The 21847-nt window shown below is 38.0% G+C and overlaps 1 protein-coding gene across 2 annotated transcripts in view; it reads right to left on the bottom strand.

Moving 5' to 3' along the window:
• Positions 1 to 19655, bottom strand: part of LOC124159030 (E3 ubiquitin-protein ligase MYCBP2-like) — a 324405-nt gene extending 304750 nt beyond the window's left edge. For both annotated transcript variants that reach the window (XM_046534516.1, XM_046534517.1), the window contains exons 1-18: positions 19430 to 19655; positions 19231 to 19346; positions 18756 to 18828; positions 17995 to 18429; positions 16717 to 16870; positions 14631 to 14833; positions 13259 to 13526; positions 12581 to 12822; positions 11195 to 11485; positions 9074 to 9415; positions 6599 to 6983; positions 5232 to 5399; positions 4942 to 5139; positions 3556 to 3859; positions 2106 to 2263; positions 1395 to 1562; positions 655 to 882; positions 61 to 317 (exon numbers count right to left, since the gene is read on the bottom strand). In XM_046534516.1, the coding sequence (XP_046390472.1) occupies positions 61 to 317; positions 655 to 882; positions 1395 to 1562; positions 2106 to 2263; positions 3556 to 3859; positions 4942 to 5139; positions 5232 to 5399; positions 6599 to 6983; positions 9074 to 9415; positions 11195 to 11485; positions 12581 to 12822; positions 13259 to 13526; positions 14631 to 14833; positions 16717 to 16870; positions 17995 to 18429; positions 18756 to 18828; positions 19231 to 19325 (3969 nt within the window). In that variant the 5' untranslated portion in view covers positions 19326 to 19346; positions 19430 to 19655. The remainder of the gene's footprint in view (positions 1 to 60; positions 318 to 654; positions 883 to 1394; positions 1563 to 2105; positions 2264 to 3555; positions 3860 to 4941; positions 5140 to 5231; positions 5400 to 6598; positions 6984 to 9073; positions 9416 to 11194; positions 11486 to 12580; positions 12823 to 13258; positions 13527 to 14630; positions 14834 to 16716; positions 16871 to 17994; positions 18430 to 18755; positions 18829 to 19230; positions 19347 to 19429) is intronic.
• Between the last annotated feature and the right edge of the window lie 2192 nt (positions 19656 to 21847).

Raw genomic sequence — 21847 nt, 5'->3', positions numbered from 1 at the left:
CACAGACAAAGTTTTCTCTGTAGTACATGACTGTAATACACAACAAAATAAAAGACAAACCTGGAAGCATCCAAATGTAAAAACTTCACCATCAGAAGTCAAGAGCACAGTGTGATTGGACCCAGCAGCAACCAGTACCACAGTTCGAGGTTGGCCTTGCTGAGGAAGAGAAGATGTTGATGCACCCGAGACTGGAGGTGGATGAGGAGGCAATCTAACCATTACAGGGCCACCTCTTGGAGCCAAGTCTCCGACTCCTAACTGGCCATGCGAGTTACTTCCAAAGGTGTACACAATGCCAGATGCAAGTAGAAGCACTATAGGAAACAAAGGAGGATGAATGAAAAATGCAAAACCGATCTTAACATTATTGTGTTAACTACAAAAGACTTCCAAAAAATGTGCTCCATCCCTGGCCGGTCAGAACCATTTCAATAATTATGCTCTGAAGCCGATGTGATACAATACCACCACCATACTACAATCTACCTAGTTTATAGCAAAGTCATGTTGAGATTGGTCAGGAATTCTGAATACGAAAAAAGAAACTGAATAATCATATATGACTAAACAAGCAATTAAAAGACAAATAAGATCTACCTATTTTATAAGAGAAAGAAGATAAAAATAATACAAGTATGCATATATTTCTACCTGTATGATGTAGTCCACAGGCAATATGAACTATTGGTGAGTCACTTGGGACATTAACCCTGGCTGGAGGAAGGGATGCAACTCTGCTGCTTGGCCCACTGCTACCAGAGGGCCCCAATGCAGGCCCAATGCCAAGAACACTACTTCCAGCTGCTGCACCACTGCCCATTCCCCTACTCAGTCCATCCTGATCACTTTCTCCTAAACCCATTCCAAGACGAGTATTATCTGTAAGTAGATATCATAAATATATAAATATGAATATAAAACAACTTAGATATGGTGTAACTGAAGTAAATACAGGAAACCTTATGCTGTGCTTTCCTTGGTTATTTTAGACTCATCTCTACCCTCAACCTAATATTCAAGTAATGCAAACACATAGCACACAAGTGAAGTAAATTCATGTAAAATTAATAGCCTATTGAGACCTCATACAATCATTAAAAAAGGGCAGCTATTGTAGATCAGAAAACTGATGAGCATCCAAGGCTCACAACAACAAATTTTCCATTTTCTAAAGCTTCAATGTTCTGTCGGGTTTCCTACAATGAAGTGAGAGGGAAATGTACAATCATAATAAGAGGAAAAGAATTAGGATTAAAGACTTCAGATTTTCCATGTATATTGATTGCAGAATGATTTCTAATTTCTCTACTGGGTACTATTTAAGTGAAGTGCTAAGTGAATGAAAATGGTTTACTTCTTAAATAAAAAAATTAAAAAACTGGAAAACATACCCCGAGATGCAATAGCCAGCACACCACCACTGGTACCAAGGCCTCCTGCAGGTTTCATTGCAACACCCATTATTGCCCCAGCACCTCCACCGAGTTTGCTTTTTTGTCTCTGTTTCCTTTCTTCCAGTCGACGCTGAAGGTTTTCTTGCAGCCTTACTCCATGTTGTCCTAAATAGGATTACCATCATTTCAGAAACGCCAGAAACAGAAGTGTAGCATTAAACTCTATACAGAGTAGGAGCCAGTAATAAAAATCAATTATGTACACTTTTGACTTCCAAAGATTACATGGAGATCCAAGGGTGTACTAAATGTGTAATAGTACGAATTTTAATCGGAAAAACTAACTAGCATTGATCCAAACATGCATAAGAAAATCTAATCAAACAGATTCTTGCACTCAATCTTCAACACTTAAAATCATATTTACAATATTAAAATTTAATTTCAATATTTTGGTTAAATAATTTTGTTTACATTTTTAATGATTGATCTGGCTTTTTCCCTAAAACAATTAATCCATACATAGTTTCTTACATTATGAAAATCTTGTATCCTTACCAAAAATATTCACTGTCATTAATTTATTTCCACATTAAAGGCCATCAATCACTTAATATATACATTGGAGCCATAACTGGTACAAATCTTGAATGCAAATACACCAAAATATAAACGGTTGTGCAAATCCAGACAACAAAATACCAATACCTCCAAATATGAGATCCAGTCGCACCATTCCCGTCATGTCTCCGGCACCACATGGACCCAAAATTGCAAGCTCTGAGTTGTCAACATTTTCTCGGGCACAAATTCTACAACAACCACATTCTCCACAGCCTGAGTCCCCTTCTCCACACCCACACTCCCTGGAGAAAGAAATGGCATTTGAAGTCAGGGCATCAAGAACTCAAGGTTAAAGATTAATTAGCTTAATGGCTCAACTATAATAACTCCAGGAAGGAAGAGAGAGATATGTAAATAATATAAAAGAAGGAAAGATATGAAAATAAAAATGCAACTTAGGAATGCACTTGACCTCATTGAAAGGTGTTTAGGAACATATAATTTTGGAATCCAAACAAATGCTGATTTTTAAGTAAATTAACCGCGACATCTCTTAAGAACTAATAATATACAAGATCACATGCCATATTCATTAGCATCATTTATTCAGTTCCACATTCTAAAATGAGAAAGGACACAGTTTTGAACACAATTTGAAGCCAGCCCTAAAAATAACTTATTGAAAATTGAAAAAATGTACAGGAATTGAAAGTTTCATCAGTGATAACTAAATTATCTATCAAAATACAGGAGGTTTTGGACAAATACTGAAACAGCCAATGGATGCAAGGGTTGGGAGGTAGGATAAAATACCACTGAAAGCAGCATTATATATACATGGACTCTAATATCATCAACAATCCCAATCAAATTGATCAGACTATTACAGCACACTCCTGATTGTCTGGGCTGATGATGGGGAGAGACGGCACGAATAATCGGAAAACAAAGATAACCCAAACTTTTGCTTTAATATCCAGTAATGTTAATAATTTACCTAAAAAACAACATATTATTAATCTGTTATTTTAGAGTGCTTCCCGCATTCATTGAGAGCTTTCTTTGCCAGTTTGCGATCTTTTTAGCTAACATAGTTGCACTCGTGTTATGAATGCTCCATGTTAGGTCTGGTTTCAAAAACCACACATCCACGGTTGTGTGATCACAGATACAGGAAAGTGGTTTGCACGAATGCTTCAACATCAAAAACTACACTGTTAGGCACCATGCCACGTAATAGCATCTCGCACAAGTTGCCCGGGTTGCAACTGCTGTAATACATATATCCGTGATCAGGAGTGCGATCATGCACTGCGAGGCTTGGAAAGCAGGAACTCGGTGCTCCCCTGAATGCAGCTAGTGTGCGATCGCTTCTGTTTTACGAATGGGATTCTAACAGAAATAATAAGCCCGGTGTATCATAGCATTAATGCAGTAATTCCCACAATTTTGCATCCGATTTTAATAAAGATCGTGGAAAATATTGAGCGCGAGTGAAAATCATGCACGGATATACCGCAGCTGGATAATCGGGAGTCTGCTGTAGTTACAAATACACATCTGCTATCTGCAATGACAGTTATCAATCACTTACTGGCCAGGATTCCGATCAGGCTGCATGCTGCTTAGACAGCTAATGCTATACCCAGTACATTCTCTGCACACAGTGCACACCATGCACTGGTCAGACCTCCACTTGTGTCTCCCGGGGGGACACATGATGCCTGCTCCAAGACCACCAGAGTCAGCGCGTCGTCCACGATAACGGCGGGATGAGTCCCCTGGCCAATCTCCACCTGCCCCACCATCATCCTCCTCATCTTCACCATGGAGACCAGAGGCACTAGGGCCTCCACCAGCACCCGACTCTCCTTCAGCAGCCGTCTCCATTGCAATGACTACCACAGGAAAAATTTCATTCCACTATCAAATTTTGGTTCAGTAATAACACGAGTCCCAAGAAAATAAAAATATGTGCACAAGAACACAATATTGACAATCATCAATGGTCTGAATTGACAAAATGGCCTCAAGTTAACTAAACCTGTTTTTTTTCCCTAAACTGTGTTGAAACCAATGTCAGGTCAAATGGAAACAGTATTAAGTCAGAACAAAATATCCAGGATTAGCATTTAGCATAGCATATACATGTTATTTTATCACAGTTAAGTACATACTGAACGTCTAAAAATAACAACAAAAAAGTCTTCCATGCATGTATATGATGTTTTATGCATCATTATCCTTGCCATTAATTTTCACTCAAAAATTTAGAAGCTTTGAAATGATTATTAAGAAAATACCAAACTATCTAAAAATTCACAAATACTTCAATGCAAGGTTTCCTGATTCCAAAATTCAGAATAATTCCAAGATTTGAGAACACCATATGAAAATATGCAATGACACAAAAGCCAATAGAATTAAAAAATGACAATAATTTATATAAGGACAACCCCAGACCTCTGATATTGTATATCCACATTCATATCATACCAAAACCGAAATATTGTTTATCGAGCCCTGTATTTTATCCACTATTGATGTGAAATCAAATGCCATATTTGAATAAGCACTGTGGATAGACATGGTAAGCCTAATTCTAATACTTAGCACTTTCTGTTAATTAGTGATTAAGTTAAGAATATTCCCCTATTCCTGACCAGAGTCCTGGACAATGCTTCAAGCAAAAGAATTACAAAGCCATTAAATCATAAGCAAAATTGTCACCTATATTACCATATTTGAATAAGTACTGTAGATAGACATGGAAAACCTAAAACATACAATTCTAATATTTAATAATTTTTTGTTAATTAGTGATTAAGTTCAGAATATTCCCCTATTTCTGATCACAGGCTTGAACAAAGCTTCGAGCACAAGAATTACACCGCCATTAAATCAGAATCTTAAAAATTATCACCTATAATTGATGCAAAAATGAAATAATTTAGGCATTGTACCACTGATGCATTCTCACCTTCCTTAGGCAGTTGAGATACATGTGATGACGAAGCCGGGGCAGATGGGGCAGACGATGGACAGTAATCACGCCCACATTGACCCTTATTGTTGATGCCAAAAGTGTACACATGACCTTGAACAGTTAAAAGTGCAGCATGTGCTTTCCCAAGGGCTACCTGGGTAACTCGAACTCCACGTAAATCAGAGACAATCCCTAAAATGAGGTAAAGTTGTTAGTTTCAAAATAATAGAGGCAGTTTACTTTCACAAAAATGAAATCAACTGGCAAATTGAACTGGATCCTACCTGTTGTATGGTCACAATGAGCTGTGTCTTTCCCAAATAGCATGAGTAATCCCTCAGATGACACAAGAGCTGTAGTGCCATTGTTACATGCTGCCCAAACAATCTCATGCCCATCAGCTTTAGCCATTCGTTTTGGTTTGGTAGCCTTTGGTTGTCGACGAGCTTTTACTAAAAAAAAAAGAAACACTGACTTATAATGAAGACAAAAACAAAACTTTGAGCATCAGGGATAATTACTAGAAAATATAATAAAATTTTATAATCTAAAAATACTTCTAAAAGAATCTGAATGGTTTGATAGGTTTAGTAATAGCAATAATGTTCATTTTACAGGGACAGGTTAGTAAAAGGAGAATTAGAGAGATAATTATAATGTTCCATCACCGTTCTTCAAACAGCAAGATGAGAAGTGTCTTACCATGGATGTCACCAGGGGCAAGTTGAAGGGGGAAACTCCTATAATTGGATGCTGCTGATACATATATTTAATTTACTCTCAGGGAAGGGCCAGACACTGAGTGCCTTGCTCTCCCAAAAGGGATTCCAACTTAAATCCTGATGATTTCCATACACTTTGTGTGTGTACATATATCTCAGTAAGTTGTGAATTTTATTAACAAGGGCCATGCTTTCATTATGACTTCATATTTGTATAAATAATGAAGAAATATTTAAAAATATAAATGAAAACAGTTCATTAGAAAATCTGAAATGAGAATGAAGATTTTCATTACAGGAAAGGAGCAGAAATTAATGGTTAGGCTGATACCATGATGGCAGCAGTGGAGAAATCAAGATTGGAAGCTTTCAAAATGTTGTGTCATAGAGGTATGATGAAGATCAAATGGCTAGATCATGTGAGTAATGATAAAGTTCTGAGATGAAAAGGAGAAAAGAGAAGCATTTTGAAAACCTTAACAAGACCATGGGACGACTACATTAATTGTATCCACCATGAGACATGAAAGTGAAATGAAGACAATCGTTGAAGGATCAGGGGAAGGAATGAATGGCAAATATGAACCTTGGATGAGACACAGATATCACGTCATGAAGGATGTAATACAGAGGAATTACGTAGGTATTAAAAGATTAGCCAACAGGATTAATGAGTGGAGAGATGAATCTTAGGATTGATGTCTCATAATGTTGAAGCTGATACCAAATTTAAGGAGTTCCCAGGAATTCAAATAAAATTAAACTGTTGTAGTACATAGTTACACCACAGTGTATTGATGACATGAATTAAAATTAAATATTTAGTAAATATCACAACACAGGTCAACTCAAATTCAAGCAAATACAATGCATTGAGTTGGAGTGTAAAAATCTGATTCTAATTGGCAAGGTTACCAACTCTAACATACTTTGGTCTCCATCTTCCCCTCGTCGAGCTGTCCCTGCAAACAATGGAACTCCATCCTCAGTCAGTAGAACCACATGCTGACCTTCATGCCCTACAGCAACCTGTGCAATTCGCACACCACCAGGACGACCACTAGGCCCACCTGATGGCCCTGAGTAAACACCAACAAGGGGTAGTTCATTCCACTTGAGAGCCAATACACTGGATGTTGGCAGTGCCCCACTACTGACAGTGGCAGAGGTACCAGGAGCAGACAATAGAGGCCTCGATCCCCCCAAAGCTCCACCAGCAGCTACATTGGCTCCACCAATTGCTCCAATACCCAAGCCAGATGGTGGCTGGGGTTGTTTGATCCCAAGACTTGAAGCTTTCCCACAGTAAAGAACCTGCGTGTACAAATATGACCAATGAAAAAAGTACTTTGAATGTATGAGGAGCTCAAAATTCCAACTGAATTTTTATCTTCAACTGGATTCACCATGAACACATTTTCACTTATTTGAAACTTGATTTGCATCAAGTTTCAAATAAGTGGCCAAGCTGAAAGCTGCAGTAGATAAAAGAACTGTTTGAAACTAGGTAACAGGATAGTTAAATTCAGCAAACATACAAGGCTGCTTTCTTAGAAAAATCTAACTATTTAAAGACCATATTTGTCCTAATAAATTACCTATTTTTGTTGAATTTCTTAGGAAAAATTATAGCAATGACTGCATTCGACTACAGGTAACTGAAGCTACCTTAGCATCTCTGCCAGAGGACAGAGGATAATTTAATATACCATGCTGAATTTTTCTTTATATCAGTCTTAGCTTATATAAAATCTATAAGTGAAACATATTTTTAAGTCTTTACTCCTAATTGTACCATTTATTCTTTTGTATACCAGCAAAATACTATGTATTTATTGCTATTCAGCAACAACTATTACTTAAACCACATTGCAAGAATTGCTAGGACTTGATTAACAAGAGCTGATTACTATCAAACTGATAAGAAAAACTCATCAGGTGTAACACAATACAGACATATTGTAACCGATGCCGCTTGGCGCGGTTCATGGGTATTGAAATCGGCGTTCACAAGGTAGGGAGGGCTGACATAATTTTGTGTGTGAATGTGTGCGAGGATGCGGTGAAGCGTGAATGAACCCAAGTGCAGTGTATTTCCCCCCTCACACGATTCTTACACCTGCTTTCCGTGTGGACGTGACCAGTGCCAGGTTCACCTCACCCCCCCCCCCCCCCCCCCAAGAAAACAACACCTGCAAGCAGCGATCGGAGGGTGATGCAATTCGCCACCCCCAGCCTCCACAAACTTTGGCAAAACACCCCGCCCCCCAATGGACAATTCGGAGAAAACCTGCCTCTCTGGGTTTCCCCTACCAACCCCAACCCCAGAAAGTTAACCTCGCGGGGTTATAAAACCCTGGTACATTCTGGCCAGAGGGATCCTTGTTTGGCATTGAGAGGCAGCCGGAGGCTATATGTTGGTCAGCAGAGGCGCATCCCTGCAGTCCCGTGGAAGAGAGAGAAAGATAAACGAGGCATGGAGATTGACAGAAAGGTGAAGGATGGCAACGGTGAGGAAAGAGGAGATGCACAGCAGATTTCCCGCACACAAAAAAAGAAAAAAGAGGAAAGTCACTCCACGACGCCCAAGTTCAGAGATTCTCTCAGCCCACAGTGAGGGTAGACCCAGTGACCCTGACCGCAACCAGCCAAGGAAGCCATCTCCATCCACTACACAGAGAGCCAATAAGTACTCTTGTCACCCTACATTATGACCCCCCCCTGAATTCAGAAGATCCCCGAAGAGCCCCTTTTTCCCCCATTCAAGACCAGAAGAAACGTGAAAATAGTCCCTTGCATTTTTTTAATTTTTGTTTGCCCTCCCGTTTTCCCCGTGTGTGAATAATTGTAGTATTTAGGACAGTGTGTTTAAATTTATATTGGCATTGTTTATAGTTCACCTGTTTTGTTCTTGTATTCACGCCAGACATTCGTTAAAAGCAGAGTTTTTGACTAATTGTTCTTTTATTGACTGATAATAGTTTTTTTTATTTTTGGAGAAACCCAATTAATTTTGTTTTCATTATTATTTCACTGGCCAGTTGTGTTCTTTTAAGGTTAAGAAAAACGGTCAATTTATGTGTTTATTATATATTTCAAGATTGATTGGTGCATTAAATGTTTTGTTGAACTCGTAACTTGCAGCGTAAGCCTTCGTTATTTCGTGCATGCCAGACCTCGTCCAGCAATAGAAACCCACCCCACATCCACTTTCTTCTTTCTTACCCCCACCTTTTATTCCCCTCACCTCCCCTTTCTCCCAACCCACGACCCGTCCGTCCTAGACAGACCCTCCAAAAAAACCCTCCCACAGTCCCACCCACCAAGGAGGGTTACAATATTTATGAACCAAATATGACACTCATGCATGCCAATTTGATATGGAGCCATGAAGTACTTCTTACCTTTCCCGAGACAGTTCTGATTAATGCAAAGTCTTTGCCGGCTGTGATCGATGCAGTCTCTTCTTCCCAGCCAGTTTGGATGGTTCTTGCCAGCACAGAATTGGTTCCAGCACTTCCAGATTGTCCAGCACTGCTAGAGGGACCAGCTCCAACAGCTGCTCCAGCACTCTCATCTTCCAATTCTACACCAGAGAGGGGACCAGCAGCAGCTGCTGCACCTCCCCCAAAGAGGGGAGCAGTTCCCACTACCTCAAGACATTTTCTTGCCAACTTCAATGGCAGTTCATTAACTACAGTCATAGGACTATTAGCAGGATTGAGTATACGAACAATGAAACCATCCTGAAACATAAATGAGAAAATTAGTAGGCAACGAGTGAAACACTTTGCTGGTATTGTCTGTATTCTAAGATAAGAATAGATTAGAAAGGAGGAGGAAATACAATATGTATTAACTATCATTACAAAAGATGGCAAACACCTCTGGAATTGTGTGGAAAAATGGAAAAAATTATTACACACATACCTTAAATGCATTTTGCAAAAAATTAAGTCTAAACTTATTCATCCAAGCAGACTACAAAAGAGGTTTCGAATTCGAATATTAGTGGCATTTAATTAATGCTTGATCAACTGTCCAATAGATTATCCATCCATCAGTCTTTTCACAAGTCCCACAACTCCCTTCCAAAACATCCCTTCAGTTTCCTACCCTCTCCTTGATCCCTGACCAGGAACATTTCTGTTTGCTACCATACACAGTAGTCATGCTAAAGTCAACAAAATAAGTAGCCTACATTATGCCCACACATAAGGCTTTTGTGCTGCAGGGAATAAAATTATATACGTGACAAACAGTGGCATGGCATGAGGATCTCTGGATTTGCCGATGATCAAAACAAAATGCATTAACTAAGAAAATGCTATTGAAGAACAGAAACCATTTCGCTGTGACAATACATCACCCTCGTGCACTTTAACATATGGCATTCTTCAAACATATGGGATAACTAGACTTGTAACTCAATGTTTCCTCTTCATGACAACATTATGCTATGGTCAGTTCATACTCACTTTGGGTGCTAATAACAGTTCTTTCATCCCTAAGGATTTGCTACAACTAACATCAGCTAGCCATAAGAAGACAATACAACTACTACAGCGAGATTAACTTATTTCTTCACCAAATCGAGTTAGCAATCACTAATGACAGAATAAATGCACAAGGTTGAATGTATTGATTCTACCACCATTTAAATCTGAGAAACAATTAGTCCAAGAAATAATTTGATTAAAAACATCTACATAATTCTTTACTGAATAGGAATCTTGATGTATTAAAAATTTCTAAGAAGTTGAAAATGACTAAAATGGCATCCATGTGAGAGTCAAAAAAAAATTAGCATGATATTTTGGGAACTGGGAAAAATAAAAAAAAAATAGAAGCCAAATGGTTGGGATTGTGGTTCAAATTATCATTGTGCAAGTACTAAAAACAATGAAGTCAAATGTTAGGAATTGAGCAGGTTAGACCATAAATTATTTACTTTAATAAGACTGAGTACCAATTACGTAGTGTTAGGGACCTTAAAACTCCAAAGATGCAGTTCAATTACCAGAGGAGAGACAAATGCTGTGATCAGCTATACCTTTAAGGTGGAGGGCCTCTATATTTTTGCAAGTGTGACATCTCATCATTGACAAATTTTTATACCACATTCTTTGGCTCCAACCCTACTGTCATTTTTACATGTATCATTTTTGTGGGTTGAAAAGCATACTGTAGTAGATGAACCATTATAATAGATAACTTTAAAGAGTGATTAGCCCATAATTGTAACTAAATTATAATATATATTTATTAATGGTCTATCAGACCTTTTAACCAATGTATCTCATTGTCTCTATCCAATGCCACATATGTCATTATATATCATGTCTGCAGGAATTCAGAGCTTTGGGAATCAAAATATCTATTTTACTAATCAGTTGTTTCGACTACATGGTAATATTTCTTTAATAACTAAAAAAAGCACCATATTTTGCCTTTGAAAATAATGTTCATGCAATGAGAGAATGAAGTGTATGGAAATAAAAAGTCTTATAACAATGGGTACTCACATCTTTAGCTGCAGTAACAGTTCCAAGGTTTTCTCCATCTGAGAAAATGACACAAGGTAAAGAAGATGGAAAAGATGACGATGGAGCGGGTGGTATTGGGACAGCAGTAGAAGTTGAAGGACCTGAACTGACTGATGCTCCCCCACTTGTCCCACTAATAGTCTCCCCTATTTGCGCCACACCCGTGACCCTAAGTGTCTCCCTGTCTAAGACCAACACCTCATTGTTAGCACAACCACCAGCACCATCCTTCCTTCCAGAAGAGCTCACAGGCTTGAAGTACAAGTTACTCTGAAATGTAATCCAGAGACACATTTACATTTGATGTTATTTCATAAGGATATTTGCCATAAATTCAAAATTCAATGTAACACAATGATTATTAAAAGAATATTACCACAACAGATGATACTTAACCTACAGATATACTACCACAGAGAACTTCCCTGTGCCCCTGTGTGGTGACGCATGGGGTACACAGAAATACAGGGATTCCTTCTCAGTAAATGATTTTTAGGAGGACAATGAAATAGTAACAATATAATTTAATTTTTGTCCTCCAGAAATTTGAATTGCTATTCACACCAATTTTCCACAAAGCAAATAAGACTACAGGTAACCCAACACGTATAGATTTATCTTAGAGGGTAAGAGGCAAGATCGATAATGAGCTAAGTTTAAATTTAAAATAAGGAAAAAACCAAGATGTTTCATATTTTAAAGAAGTGTGCATTTAAAAAATTGAATGAAGTATGATAGTTCCATTAGATGGATAGGAAGTATGACAATTGCTCTATGCAACTTAAACACTATAAAAGTATCCGCATTTCAGGAGCTGGGACTGGGGGGATAGCAAAGCATTATTTACTCCTCAATTGACATTTAATTAATCAACAAAGAAGAAGAATGGCAAATAAGAATAAACGTGAAGCTTGAATAACCCTGATGGGGAGGCCCCTAAATATCACACTGAAATTCTCTGACTTATTCCAAAATTCCTGACTTTCAAAAATTTGCAGGCTGTACAATATGATGTACTTTTGTGGAATTTTAAACTATCCATATAATAAAAATGTGATTAAGTGAATTTAAATATAAATTTTAAGGAATAATATAAAATTTCAGATGAAATTAATTTTAACACTGACTGAAATAAAGCTGGTGATGCAAAATACTGTATTTTTACTTTAAATAAATACAAAATGAATTTTAAAAGAAGGGAAATTCAAGAGATATTCCATCACAGCTGTGACTTACACACTATCATTTGGAAGTTTTTTAAAATTAACTTTAAACATTTATGGATCTATTTTCTCTCTTAACCTCTACAGATGACACATGAAATTACACTCAAAAGTAATATCAGCAACTTGACAATGGACTCACAGATGCAAAACCAAGCCAGGCACCAGCAGCAGCATCTGGATGTGGGCCTGGTCTCTCCAAGTAGGTGTGCCCACGAACAGTAGCTCCATACCCTGACCCTACTTTCAGCAAAACACCTCCACCTGTGCCGCGAGTTGCACACGGCAGGAACACATAAAGATACTGGCCATCACTGGCAATGGCAGGAGGAGGGTCTGTCAACATTTTTCCCAGAATGCCACGGCGACTACGATTCATGGCATCTAAAAAAAAGCATTAATACAAAAAAAATTAATGATAATAAAAAGCTATTTCAAGCATTTAAATTTATCAAAAAATAAAAATTTGGGAAATTGCTTGAAAAAATAAAATTTGGATACATGTTCGTGTCAAAGTAAAAATACAAAAATTCTTACTTCTACACTTATGATTTCTTCCACAGGTTGGTTTAAATTATGCCAAGCGAGAGATATGAGTTTGAACTGAAAAAGCTTGATATTGTTCCAAAATAGAGCAGTAATGATAATAGGTGTCAATAAAAAGTACCAAAACTAATACTTGTTAACATTTCCCATAACAAAGAATTTAATCTTAAAGATGCCCATTAATTCTCTTGAATGAGTAAAATAAGACAATTATTTTAAACAAAAATATCAATGAAATTTCTAAATCACCACCAAAAATCCATTAAAATTATACCTGCAATGGTGCTGGGTAAGGAAACACGAAATGCATCGATACGGGCATTTTTGGGCACTCCATGGGTCATCCAGTCTGGTCGAGGGCCCACATTAATACCCATTCCAGGCCCGAGACCTTGCTTGCCAAACATGCCACCAATGAGGCATGCAGGTGATTGCAAAGCAGAAGGAGAAGTAGCCTGAGGAGAATGCGTTGTTACAGATGGTGGTAGGTGAATAAGAACTTCTTGGACACTTCTTTGAAGAGAAGCTAACACCATCGGCATCTGTTTGGATTAAAAATGGATTTAAAAAATATAATTATTACTAATAAAATTCCCAAAAGTATTATGTACTTTAAAACACAAAAACTAACTATAATATTAAAGAGAGCAAATACCAATGCTAAAAATAAAAAAATAAATCTCCAAATCTCGATCAAACTGATGTACTGCACCATAAAATGATGAACTCACTTTGTAATTTAAAAAAAAAACAAAAATTGGCTATGTAACACACATGGCTGCAATATGTATGAGTTTTGCTACTGAGTAACACCATTGGTAGGTTACAGAAACTTTTTCCATAAACTTTACTCATTTCAATGAATAAGGTAAGCAGAAGGTGGCAGGAGAGATAAGTGATTTGGAGGACTGAGGATGAGAGGGGACATATTTACAAGACGAAGGGTGAGGAAAAGGTTGGAAAGATGGTATAGGTAATTTTGCCACCACAAGTAGCCACATATGTTTCACAAAGGAAGGAACAACGGGAGTAAAGAGGGTGGGTAAATACAGACTGAGATATCAGAGAGGAAAGATGTCACAACATTAAGGATATTGCCTTAGCCATGTTTAGCAAATTTTAATAAGCCCCTTGTTCGCGCAATCCGGCCCGTAGTGAACCATAAGATGTGTGCATGGGGACGTGTGCCCCAGGTTATGCTTAATAAAAGGCGAGGACACCTTTAATTGAATTCACTTTATTTTGCACGTGGATGCAGAGATGCAGGTGAAGCGCACGGCAAAACTCTGCATCCACACGCTCCTGGCTTTCGTAAAACACTGACTGACACCCATGCCAAAGGCAAAGGCATGGATGTCACAGGGCTACTGACCCTCAACTAATGGTACAGCCAAGGAGCCCTCACCCCAAAAGGGTGTGAGTCAAGTCCCCTAAGTGGAGACCACGAGAAAAGAGAGAAAGGGGCCGGCCGAAAAGGCCGAAACCTGGGAAAACCCTGGGCACAGCGACACTCGCCTAAGGAGCCGACAGGGAGGGGGAAAGGACCCAAAACCCCTTGATTCCAGATCATCCAGTTAAAGCAAAAATAGTATGCACCATTTACCAAAACATAGGCATGAGATAATTGATGATCGGAAACAACTTACATGAATGTGCTGAGCAGCAAGGGCTCTAGGACTAGTGAGAAGAGCAGCTGTAGCTGACAATAGGCGTGGAGTGGCTCCAGTTGCCACTACAAGGGCTAATAGGCAAGCACAAGCTACAGCAGTAGGGTGGCTGCCATCATCTGCAGCAGCAGATTCAGGTCCATGCGATGTGGCTAGATCCAAAAGCAGCTCAAACAATGGATCTGCAAGATAAAAATCACAATGATGATGATGATGATGATGATGATGTCGACAAGACAGCATAAGATTATCCTAAACAACCTGCTGTACATGCACTTTGTATCTCTACAAACTGAAAATGAACTTAAAGATTTTATAGAGGAAATCTCACAAAATCAATGCCTCACATCTATTTTTACATATAAATAAAATGCATCACAGATACAGCAGACTCCCCATTATCCGGCTACGGTATATCCGTGCATGATTTTCACTCTCGCTCCATATTTTCCACGATCTTTACAAAAATAATAAAATCGGACACAAAATCACCGGAATTACTGCATTAATGCTAGGGTACACCGGGTTTATTATTTCCATTAGAATCCCCTTTGTAACACGGAAGTGATCGCACTCTAGCTGCATTCATGGGAGCACTGTGTTCCTGTTTTCCAAGCCTCCCAGTGTGCAACCGCGCTCCATGATCACGGATACACGTCCTGCAGCAGTTGCAACCCCGGCAACTTGTGCGAGAAGCGAGTACGTGGTTTGGTGCCCGACAGTGTAGTTTCCGACGTCGAGCAGTGGTTTTGAATCATTCGTGTAGAACACTTTTCTGTATCTGTGATCACAAAGCCACATATGTGTGGTTTTCGAAATCAGGTCTTACTCGGAGCATTAATGATACGAGTACAACCATGTTATCGCCATTTAAAAGATCGCGAACTGGCAAAGAAAGCTCTCAATGAGTCCGGGAAGCACTCTAAAATAACAGAATAATTGCATAAATAATAATGCATTGTTTGTTTTAGGTAAATTATGAACATTACAAGACATTAGAGTGAGAGTTTGGGGTATCTGTTCGTGCCGTCTCTCCCCTTCATTAGCCAGGAAAATCAGGAGTATGCTGTATTTCCAATGGGTACACGAACAATGAGGTGGATGAGCACAGACATAAAGCAAGGAATATCACAATGGAAGAGCAGAAGAATTTCACAAAAATTCCTTTTCCGTCAATGGTAAACAGGAATAACATCTATAAGGGATCCTACACAAACATTATAGGGTAAGAGTGATGATTAATATACTCCACGTAAGAAAATTTTAAAACAAAGCAAATTAAAACAGCTCCACTCCTCACTGAAATAAATCAGCTACGGTAAATTTTAGTGGAAGATATTTCATTTTTCTTTCGAGAAAATTTTCATGATCCTAATTTTGCCCATTACCCTTCACTCTACCCACTGACTCCATTATCTTCATCCATTAACCCACTTTTACAAATCCTTCCCTCTATCAAAGTGAAGTCAACTTTATTGTGGCTGACTTTGCATTTTTGAAATCGATCTAAATTTGAAATCAGTCGTAGTCACCTTATCGTGGGCTCAAGTGAGATTTCAAAATGTTATGTAAACCACTTTTTATGAAGTTCATACATAGATATGATTCTGGGTATCGTAAATGCACAATTACACGATTACAGAAAGAAAAATAAGCTTTAGAGTGCATCACCCTCATTGTTGAGAATGTGGGCATATAAGTTCATGACCTTAATTACGCAAAAGAAAGGAATGAAAATTTTATTAGGTGGTTTTCCTAGATTTTCTTTATGTTTATTAGCATATCCATGAGAGTAACAACATCCTAGAAGATAGTTATGCACAATTATAATCTTCAAGCATACAGCCTTAAATCGCAGACAATAGTAAAGAGAGTCAAATTCTGTCCAAAAGGATATTTGGTACCACTCAATTTGTGTGGGAACTTTTTTGACTCATGCATAGTACCTGCAGGTGGCACAAACAGTAAAACTCAAAATTGATAATAAAGAGGTTGCCATTAGCTATCCTCACTTGATCAGTATGAACCATTGATAGATCTGGACAGTGAGATATGCTAAACTTACCCATAACTTCTGGTGGTTCTCCTTTAAGACCCTCAGGTGCTTGACCCTGCACTACATCCAGTAAGGCACCCAAAGCTTTGGTGCACAAGCGAGGGTGAATGGCACGACTTTCCCTGATTAACTCAAATACACTCCTTAGGCCAATACCAACAATCTGAAAGAATTAAAATAAAATTAAAAAATACTTTCTTCAAATCTTACTTAGAAAATTATACATCCACAACTCATAAGAGAATTATATGGAATTTTTGATGGGCAATTCCAGTGGAAATGCAACATGGCATGGAATTATGAGACCATGATGCAGGGTCTACCCTGCATTTACAATTGTGGACAGCAACCACCAGCCCACATGCAGACCTCAAAACCTAATGTGCCCAGCACAATACATATTTATTAATTAATGAATGGAAGAATTTGAAATTGCATGCTAAAAAAGAATGATAAAAATCAAATGGACTAACTGAGAAGACATTGTAAGAAGAGGGGGAGAGAACAGAAGCCATATGAAAACAATTGCGGAAGAACAACCTTAATGCAAGAACAGCAGAGGAAAGCCACAGATGAAATTTAATGAACAGATGATGAAGAATGTGAGAGACAAGCAAGATGCAGGCAAGAAAATATAAGCTGATAGGAGAATTGAGCCAAGACCTGCCTTAATTCAACCTTAGGATTGTTGGCTGCTGACGATTATAATGAATGATGTACACATTTATGATAATATGTGTGCCTAATGCAGAAGCATTTGAGGCTTTCATTTAGTACTTTAATTAGTTATTCATAAAAATACAAAGTGGGACATTCCCGCAATTGCATCCCACAAAACCATTCCTCTTAACATGCTGTCAGCAGGCAAAGAGCTGCAATAGAGCAGGCCATGATTTCATAGAGTAAAAACTGGAAAGCCTAAATTAAGAAGTGAGCAGGACCTGTGACATAGCAGCAACCTTGGACACCCAGAAATCTATATTTCTACACTTATTTCCAAGAAGATAAAATAATATTGGAATTGGTGCAATCAGGGATAAAAAGTACATTTTTAATATAAAAAAAGTCACCACATTTTTTTATATCTCATTAGCATCCAAAGCATTTGAATGAAGAAATAGATTGAAGTTGAAAATAATAGCTATGAAATGTGTTATCATTTCATCAGAGCTTCCAGTAGAGAGCAAAAAATACCATCATTTACTGTATAGTTTTGACAAGCGCATGAAATTGAAGTACACAAAATTGGCCACACAAACAAGCTAATCACAAATGAACTTAACAAACCTTGGGTACACGAAATCCAGCTTCGCGATTCAACCGGTCTGATTCCATCTCATCCTCACCATCACTTTCCACACCTGGTAATCTTGAACTCCTCGCTGGAGTCACCTGTGACCCATGAGCAGTAGATGGAGACATGGCTGGCTGTGCAGAGCTTGACGTAGCTGATATAGCCAAGGCAGAAGATGAGGCAAGATATGCCTGTATAGCCATTTTGTTCCGACGGTCCAGAAGTGCAATCCGCACTGCTGCAAATACAGCAAATGAAGATGCATTTCCTGGGAGGGAGACATCAGGGGGTGGAAGAGGTTGAGCGGGGCAAAAGTAAAACTGATGCGGCTGTGACAGGAGAAGTCCCACGCCTCCAGGACCAACACCACCACTGAAGGCCAATTGCTGAGGGAAAAGTGATGGAGGTGGTATCGGTGGTAAGTCAACCTATAAAATATAGAAAGTCACAGTCAATGGAAAGTATATCAAGATGACAGCAAATGAGACATTGAAAACAAAAATCTAATGCCCACTACAGGTATTTCTAGAATGAAAAACTTAATGGTTCGAAAGTAAGTAAGAAAAATGTGAATTTTCCTCCAGTATTTCTGAAAGATATAATTGTCAAGTATTATAAGTATTTCATTAGTATTAAAAGGAGGGGTCATAACATTCCATAATAAATGTTTGACTGCTTAAGGCTTGAAAATCTCTTTTATGAGATTAAAAAAAGTCAATAATTCCCTAAAAGTTACTGTTCAACAGTGACAAACCTTCATCCTGCGCTTTTCTTTCGATTTGGGTATTTTTCTCTTGCTTCCGGCTTCCTTCCATTCTGATCTCTTCCTGCAATGTAAAAATCCATTAATTTGCCAACGTCAGGTTAGATATTTAGAGAGAGAAGAATGCATTCCCTCCTCACACAAAATCAGCTGGGCGGGCCATATATGTATATTTACTGTGGATAATTACACTGAACCAATTTCAAAATAGTTGATAGACAAAATACCTTATGAATAGAAAAAATAACTAACGATTCTATCAAAATAACAAAAAATGGAAAAAATCGCAGTAAAGAAGGACAAAACGAAGGGTCTAAAGTCAACCATTGAACTGAACAAAAAACTCGGCACCGGCTTCTGAATTAAACGATAATTAGTGACGGCCGCCGAAATGAAATTAGACTTGGATTTAAAAGGCTTACATTAATTTATAGGATATCGAATTATGAAGAGAAAACAACCATACCTTTGCTGATCCAAAGAAACCTTAAATAGTTCATGAAAACATTTTCCGATAATATCTGGCTCAGGAAGCATCTGATCCCAGTCGAAAGAGCCCATTTTAAAAAATATGGCTTTCAGCTGGAATGAAAATTGTAATAATTTTAAATAGCTATGAAATAACGCATTTGAAAGCAGGTAAACATAAATAAAATTGAACTTACAGTTCACCGATTGCATATGAATTTCCGCGCTTTCGAGTTATGAAAACAGCCTTACTTCAAAATATTTTTCCATCGTACAGGTAGCATTTTAAAATGTGAGAATAGCTACTCAGTATTTTTTATCTCACCTAAAGAGGAATGTTCAAATAATAATTTTGTCTTAAAAACGTTTAAACAGGCTTCTCTCTAGATAGAATTCTGCAGTGGGTGCGTTGACACCGTCATCTGTCAAGTTTGCAAATTTGGTTTTTCATCACGAGCGCTGTTGTGCAATTTCCAAAAGTAAAATTTGGGTTCCGTTATCGATCAAGTTTATATTTTCCTCAGTTGAAATGCAGGCCCTGGTTTATTTGAAGTAAATTTGTCGTGATCTTCTTTTTCATGGCAAATGGAGGTATTATGCAATGAAGGACAAAGGGGATGATAGCATATTTGGCTTTGAGTGTAGATAACTTAATCGACATTGAAGGTTTTTTCTGAATCTCCCATTTCTATATTGAAGTAGCTGTATTAGTATTTGAAAGCAAGCGCTAAATACTACTACGGTGAAAAGTAGCATAGTGTTAACTGTAAACCTTGCCTAAGGTCTTTCAATATTTCACACTTTAAGTTTGGTAATGGGTAAAAGGCAATTTCATGGGATCGGACTCTTGTTGCCAGGTAGGCCTAAATGACCACTGTGTCTACTATTTTTCGATTTAAAGAGTGATATGAAATCCGAAAGTCTTGGGTGTGGTTGAATCTTAACTTTTCAATGATGGAGACTGCCCATGTTATTTTGCTATTTGTGACAATATAGGCTCATTTAGGTATTGGGAGTGTATACAAGGGGTGGAAATCTAGTGGGTGATAATTGTAACTATTAAAATCCTTACAGTTTTTTTGAGTGGATGCAAGGAAAACTTATGGCACTAAGTGAGCCTATACAGGGATATTGAGTGATAATAATGAAAAGATTAAAATGTTGAAAAGCTAATCTGTTTTACTAATGTAATCTATATCTCCATTGATATTTTAAGCTAACTTGGAATTCCAAAGTAATTTTTTTTGCAGGAGATACTAATGCGATTTAAGCACATCATTTTTGTTCACATTCATGCAGTAGTTCCTTTGAAGTTAGTATTGCTTTGCTATGTATTTGGCTACCAAAAATACTTGTCCTATATTCATACATTAAAAGAATTTGTGTCCCATATAACGATTATTTTGAAAACTATGGATGCTATAAGCATGAATTCAAAGTACTCAGAAGACAGTAGGACAGAGTCATCAGACAGAGAGTAAAAGCTGGTTTGGAGTCTGCATGCCATTTTGTACTCTTTAAAATTAAAGATATCTGAACTGAACATTTGCATAATTACCTCCAGCTATCCCCTGTCTTTTTTTCCCTTAATATTAATAAACTGGCAGTTACTGGTATTGTTGAAAGTAAATCGGTAGTATGCTGGCCGCAGTTTTTGCTGAAAAAATCCATATTTTGAAATATCAATGACACTTCTCTGACATTAGGATTTCTGAATTCAGCTAGTGAATTTAGATTTCATATAAATTCTTGGGTAGTCTATGGTTTTGGTAACCTAGTTTATGGAACCTTAGAATGGTAACTTAGTACTATAGCTTATTCAATTGGCAGATTTTGACGTTGAGATTAAGTGACTTCAAACGATTGATGAACTATAATGCCCCCAGTGGCATGCAGTAAGTTTCATTAGGTGAAGCAGTGGCTCATAGCTGTGCTGGCGGAAGGAAAAGAGTGGGGAAGGAGTAAGGATGAGAAGGAAGGATGGAGGGAGGATAAGGGTTAAATTTATGGGAAAATATCTTTTAGCTATTCATGAAAAGAAAATGTGGTCACTAAAAAAAATTATGAATCTCTAAATTAGTGGTTGTACTTTTATCACATTCACATGTGTTAATGTGGCAGTTGCACCATTTTCTCTGAACTAGGGGTGTGAAAACTGTCTGATATCAGGGTTCCCACTCAACCGTGAATTAGCCATGAATTTCGTCCACTGTGAAAAAACCTGAAGAAAGCCGTGAATCTTGCCTTGAAATCTTAGAAACATCTCAAACTTGATTGTACAACTACGATTGGTAGATTTAAAGAAAAATCGATATTTCGATCATGTTTCAAGGCCGAGTCACATGCAGATACTGTCCACATATTTATCTGCACATGTGTATTCGAAGCAGAATTATGTATTGGTCCATGTGCCATGACAGCTCATTGCCCTTAAGCCTGTGATTGGAAGGCATTAACTTTGGCAAAAAATCAGGTGCTTCTTCACTTCCCTGCCACCCTGCTCTCTCCATTTTCCAACTCACACCCTTCAGCCGGACCTGAATTTTGCTAACGATAGGTGACTTCAAGAGACATAGCACTTTCATTGCTGCGTTTGCATTCAAGGCATCTGTCGC

Source organism: Ischnura elegans, chromosome 5 (assembly GCF_921293095.1).
Source record: "Ischnura elegans chromosome 5, ioIscEleg1.1, whole genome shotgun sequence".
In the NCBI taxonomy this organism is placed as follows: Eukaryota; Metazoa; Arthropoda; class Insecta; order Odonata; family Coenagrionidae; genus Ischnura; species Ischnura elegans.
This window is presented reverse-complemented; position numbering and strand designations above follow the sequence as displayed.